The 6,360-nt window shown below is 43.3% G+C and overlaps 2 protein-coding genes across 2 annotated transcripts; both read left to right on the forward strand.

Moving 5' to 3' along the window:
• Window positions 1-109: 109 nt before the first annotated feature.
• Window positions 110-1,135, forward strand: LOC134187118 (uncharacterized). The gene is made up of 5 exons (XM_062655235.1): window positions 110-204; window positions 276-465; window positions 523-592; window positions 651-971; window positions 1,039-1,135. The coding sequence occupies exons 1-5, from the start codon at window positions 136-138 to the stop codon at window positions 1,133-1,135; spliced, it is 747 nt and encodes a 248-aa protein (XP_062511219.1). The 5' UTR covers window positions 110-135.
• Window positions 1,134-2,691, forward strand: LOC134187119 (zinc finger MYM-type protein 1-like). The gene has a single exon (XM_062655236.1). It carries the CDS (start codon window positions 1,144-1,146, stop codon window positions 2,689-2,691), a length of 1,548 nt encoding a protein of 515 aa, XP_062511220.1. The 5' UTR covers window positions 1,134-1,143.
• Window positions 2,692-6,360: the final 3,669 nt, after the last annotated feature.

Here is a 6,360-nt window from a genome sequence, read left to right on the forward strand (position 1 = left end):
ATTTTATTACCGTCTCTCTGCTGTACACCATGCTGACAAATTGTAATTGTCTACTGTAATTGTACCAATTACACGACCAGTTATCACCTACTTGGTCAAGACAGGGGCGTAGCGTCCAGTCCGACCGGTCCGGCCATGGCCGGACCGGTTTTTGAAATATGCACTTTCGCCAGACGCTCAATGGCATCAACTTCCGTTTTAAGGGTATAGCCGATTAAATAAGTAATATATTTCTGCTCATGCAGTACTTTGTGCGTCGGCCTTGCGTTCTCCAGACGTCAGTTGAAGGTACTGTACAGGCTCGGAGACCCAGCCGATGCGAGGCTAAGATGTGTGCAGGTAATGCACGGAGGTCCGAGGCCGCTAAAAAGACCCGTTCATCTCAGAGCCGCCGCATCTATCAGGAGCAGACCTGTGAGATTAGGAGTCTAGCAAGTTGTCGAAGTAGTTGTCTGTCTCGAAGTTGTAAGCTGACGATTGTATCACGTAAAGTTCAAGTTATACGTTGTCAAATTCTTTTAGACTGGTATGGACCCGGTGCCGGAAGTCGGCGAGAAGCCAAACCAACCCACTTCCTTTGCTTTCCCCAAGCGTGAGTTCGGAAAGGCAAGGATTGTGAAGCGATCGTTCCAATCCTCATGGTTTGCCAGGTGGCCTTGGCTTCATTATGACTGCTCCCGAGATTCGGCGTTTTGTCACGTCTGCGTGAAAGCCGTGAAAGAAGCAAAGATGAGGTTGACTAGTGGCAATGTCAAAGACTCTACATTTATTTCAGGCGGATTCCATAATTGGAAAGATGCCATCCCGGCGTTCACAAGTCACAACCAGACAACTACGCACAAAACAGCTACAGAAGTTGTTGTCACATTGCCACATACCACAGACGATGTGGGAGAATTGCTTTCGTCAGCCCACGCACAAGAGAAGCACGCCAATCGCATGTGGCTTGTTAAAGTCTTTGAGAACATACGGTTTCTAGCTAGGCAAGGTCTTGCAATGCGTGGGCATGGAGATGACGCAGATAGCAACTTCATGCAGCTTGTCCGTTTACGTGCGATTGACAACCCACAATTTCTCACCTGGATTGAACGAAAAACCAACAAGTACACCAGCCCTCAAGTGCAGAACGAACTGATAAATGTCATGGCTCAGAGTATTGTGAGAAATATTGCTTCTTCCATTAGAAAGGCCAAGTATTTTTCCATCATGGCTGATGAAGTAACAGATGCTTCAAACAAGGAACAAGTTGTTATTTGCTTCCGTAGAGTCGATGATCAGCTTGAAGCTCATGAAGATTTTGTTGGTTTATATATGGTGGAATCAATACAAAGTGACAACATTGTTCACGTCCTGACAGACACAATGACAAGAATGAACCTATCAATAAACAACTGCAGAGGCCAGTGTTATGACGGGGCTTCTAATATGGCAGGTTCAAGAAAGGGAGTAGTCACCCAAATAAGAGCTCTGGAGCCACGTGCTACGTATACCCACTGCTATGGGCATGCTCTCAACTTAGCAGTCAGTGACACAGTCAAGCAAAATAAGATTCTCCGAGATGTTCTCGATATAACGTTTGAGATATCCAAATTAGTAAAATTTTCTCCTAAGAGGGATGCTATGTTCACCAGGCTGAAAGAAGAGCTGGTTCCTGGCACCATTGGATTTCGAACGCTCTGTCCCACTCGGTGGACTGTACGGGCTGCTTCTCTTCACAGTGTTCTCGAGAATTATGCTGTTTTTCAAGCACTGTGGCAGGAAGTGAAGGAATCAAGAATTGATTCTGAAATACGAGCTCGAGTGACAGGGGTAGAGGCCGCCATGAACAAGTTCGATTTTTTGTTTGGGTTGATGCTAGGTGAACGCCTACTACGACACACAGACAATCTGAGTAAAACGTTACAAAACCCTTCTATGACAGCGTCGGAAGGCCAGAATATTGCAGACCTAACCGTGAAGACTCTCAGTACAATGCGTTCTGAAGAAGCTTTCGACATTTTCTGGAAACAGGTAGAAGTTCTTCGACAGCAGACTGGACTATCTGAAGCAGCATTATCAAGGAAGAGAAAGGCACCGTTTGGCTCAGAAGTTGGCAGAAGTGAGGGGTATCATCCAAGCTCACCCAAAGAATACTATCGTCGTCAATATTTTGAATGCTTTGACTTTATTGTCAGCTCCATTCGTGACAGATTTAACCAGCCCGGTTACACTAGCCTTCTGAACACCGAAAACCTTTTGCTGAAAGCAGCGAAAGGAGACAATTATGGTACGGAGCTTGCGTTTGTTCAAGATTATTACGGAGATGATGTCATACTGTCCAGTCTTGCAACTCAGTTAGAATTGCTAACAACTGCATTTACGCCTCAACTGGAAGAAGTAACCCTGTCAACCATCAAGTCGTTCTTGCAATCTCTTTCTTTGGCTCAAAAGGCATCGTTCTCTGAAGTGTGCAAGGTACTCTGTTTCGTATTGGTCACACCAGCTACCAACGCTGTTAGTGAGAGAAGTGCATCAGCGTTAAGGAGAGTGAAGACGTACCTCCGTTCGACCATGTCTCAAGTTCGCTTGAATAACCTGTTAGTTCTCCATGCTCATAAGGCTGAAACAGACACTTTGTCGATCAGTTCGTGCTTAAATGAGTTTGTGGCTGGTAGTGAGCACAGACTTCGCATTTTTGGAAAGTTCGATTAAGGTTATGAGCAGCAATAAGTATCAGTTTTAGAATTAGACATGGCTGTCATTATAGTTCTCGTTAATTAAAGTTGTCCCGCCCATCTACTAGCGTGCGCTACATTGTCCAGCCCACTAGCGCGCGCTAGGCCGGACCGGTTTTCATTTACTTCCTACGCCCCTGCAAGAGTGCTGTGTTGCTAATGTGATCGTCAAAAAGACCGAGAAGACAAGAATTAGAGCAAAGCCCGGGCGCTGCAGAAAGCACAAAGCAACTAGAAAAGAAACACGTTGTGTGCGTACTTATAAAGGTTGCTGAACCACTACGGTACCTATTCTTTGTAACGTTTAGTGGTTGTAGTACTAGAGGTCATTGACACGATCTTCTACGAATAGATACGACAGCTGTTGCAGATCAATTCTAGCCTTATCTTTATTCTTTGTTATCTTTCCGTGTAGCATCATTTAGATATATTTACCGCAGCATGTGGGTTTGCTTGAAATGAACGCAGGCATTCAAGTCTAAGTTAAGTTACAACGTCGGCTTCACTGCCATCAATAGTACGTGTAAGTTCAAATTAGGTATAGCTAGGTATCTCTGAGCTGTAGCTGCTATGACATACAAACATGCTGCAAATAAATAACAATGTCCAAGTTGTTGCAATTACGTCAGTGAACAATTCTTTTGTAGAATCAGACCGCAACTTAGTTACTGGAACAACAACATTCTAAAACGCAAAATGATAGAGGTCAAATACATAATAAGCACACCGCCGACGAATAGATACGAGTCATACTACAGCTGTTTCAGATCAATTCTAATCCTATCCTTAATCCTTTGTTATCGCATCTCTCGCTACCATTTACTAGCATCTAATTACATGATCAGGGAATACCCAGAGAGGTACACGTACAAGTAGAAGCAAGTGGGTTTTCTTGTAACTATGTAACGGACATTTTAGTTTAATTAAGTTACAACTTCGGCTTCAATTGCTATCAATATTAGGTGTAAGTTCGAGCTAGGTAGCTGGGTAGCTGGGTAGCTCTCAACAGTTAGTGCTGCAAATATATGACAATGTCGAGGTTGTTGCAATTACGTCAAGGGAATCACAGCAATTCTTTCCTAGAAACAGATCCCAACTCAGTTACTGTAACAACAACATACTAAATACGCAGTAAGATAGAGGTCAAGTACATAATGAGCACACCTGGAATTCTCTGCATCTTCTGCGGTGACTAAAAACAAACAAACAGCTCTTCAAGAGGGGATTTCCCCAACTACCAAAAGTGTTCACTCTAACTGCGTCCTTCAGATATTATCAATACTTGCCAGAAACGTCGTAGAGACACGCTATACGAGTCGTTTTAGAGGTTGTAACCTTGACTGTTTGTGTTTGTTTGCATTGATGAGAGTTCCACCCAACAATTAATCTAGCAAGCAATGTTCTCTGAGAGTAGCAAACAAACTACAAACTAAAATTTATATTTCTAATATAGCTGACTAATCTATCTATAAACTAAATAATATTGGATAATTTTTAATTGCTGGAAAAGACCTGCCCTGGCTTCTAACACCAACAACCATTCTTCTACCACACACACACACACACACACACACACTAATTTGGTCGAATTTTGAAATTCTAAGAAAACGACGTCACATTATTCAGAAACTTTGTGATACGGTTGTATGCATTGTGAAAAGCATTTGATGTAAATTTTGATTTGTCAATTTTTATCAGCAGAAGTGAGTGCATGTAATCAAAACGTCAGAAATCGATCGTTTGGTCGAATTTTGAAATTTGCAGAAGATGACGTCAGAATAATCAAATACCTTGTGATATGATTCTATGCATTGTGGAAAGCATTCCATGTAAACTTTATTTCGTCAAGTTGAATTGTAGCGATTTGGCGTGACATTACTAGTATGCAGAAAATGGCGTCTGTCGTGCTTGACCACGTGTACTTTACGCTGCTGATTCTCGTCAACGGTAGACTGGACAAACACTGAACGAGTGCAGAAATGTTTGAATTATTGTGTAAAAGTGGGAAGCAGCGGATAGAAACGGTCTGTGTACTAGAAGCAAAGTTCTAGCGATATTCCTACTATGCAGAAAGCTAGTGTCACGTGGTCACGTGCACTCACCACGTACTACAGTTTTGCGCGGTCTGTTACAAGATGACAGTCGTTCGCAAATGCGAGGAAACCAAACGTTGCACAAGAAGCTAATGTCTAGACGTTAATTTTTATCAGCAGAAGTGACTGCATGTCATCAAAACGTCAGAAATCGATCGTTTGGTCGAATTTTGAAATTTGGAGAAGATGACGTCAGAATAATCAGAAACTTTGTGATATGATTCTATGAATTGCTGTAAGCATTCCATGTAAATCTTGATTTGTCAAGTTGCATTGTAGCGATTTGGCGAGACATTACTAGTATAAAGAAAATGGCGTCTGTCGTGGTTGACCACGTGTACTTTGCGCTGCTGATTCTCGTCAACGGTAGCCTGGACAAACACTGAACGAGTGCAGAAACGTTTGACTTATTGTGTAAAAGTGGAAAGCAGCGGATAGAAACGGTCGGTGCACTAGAAGAAAAGTTCTAACGATATTCCTACTATGCAGAAAGCTAGTGTCACGTGGTCACGTGCAGTGACTGTGTTGTGATTGCTGGACAGGTGGAAGCAACTTCGTGTTCGTTTATAGGTTGACTAGAGCTGCTTTTAGCGCAGTCTGACCGGATTTAGCACGTATTCCTAGTTACCAGAAAGATTCCTGTTTTGCAGAAATTACCAGAAAAAAAGATGAACAGGTGCTCCATGATAGCAGTGACCAACATTTGACAAAGCATCGAATCACCTGAACACACCTCAGTTGGTTGCGACTTCTAGTGTCGTGAAGTCACTGGAGACACGAACCGCATGGAAGTTGCGCCAAATTCTCTCCTTCCACGATCTCCTGGGCTTCTTTCCCACGTCCTTCAAACACGGAAGAAGCAACCGCAACAGTGACTTAGCGAAGCTCTCGAACGCTTGCCTGTTCTGAGCACTCCAGACAAGTAGCGATTCTGCTAAAACTGAAACACTCCTACTTCTTTCACTCAGGGAATCGTCTACCTTAGTCAACACAACTGCCACAGCGTCGCGTAGGACCTCAGAATCATTGCAAGGGACAGCCGCCATATATGCCGTCATGACGTCACGTGTAACGCGCATGGTCTCGGAAGTAAGCGGGCGTTGCCAATCCTTTTCCCCCGCTCTAGTGTCTATGATCAGGCTAAGGGCATATTGTTCAAAAGAAAGAAACATAATTATACCAAAGCTCTACAATCAGACATGCTAAAGATCTGGCACGAATCTCATCAAAGGCTGGAAAGATTCAAAGAGCGAGCAAGAGCGGTCATGTATTGACCAGGAATGACAAAAGACATCGACCGAGTGGCTAGTCAGTGCAGGACCTGTCTGCGTTTCCGGAAGAGCAATAATAAGGAGCCTCTTTTGCCACATGCACTACCAACAAGAAGACAATGGAAAACGCTAGGAGTGGATATCATGACTTTGAAAGCAAAAGATTATCTGATAATAGCAGACTATTATTTCAAGTACATAGATGTTCAGCAACTGAGAGTCAAGACATCATCGTCGGTCATTAACGCCATCAAGTACATGTTCGCTACTCACGGTATTCCG

This window comes from Corticium candelabrum, chromosome 11, assembly GCF_963422355.1.
Source record: "Corticium candelabrum chromosome 11, ooCorCand1.1, whole genome shotgun sequence".
NCBI classification, from domain to species: domain Eukaryota; kingdom Metazoa; phylum Porifera; class Homoscleromorpha; order Homosclerophorida; family Plakinidae; genus Corticium; species Corticium candelabrum.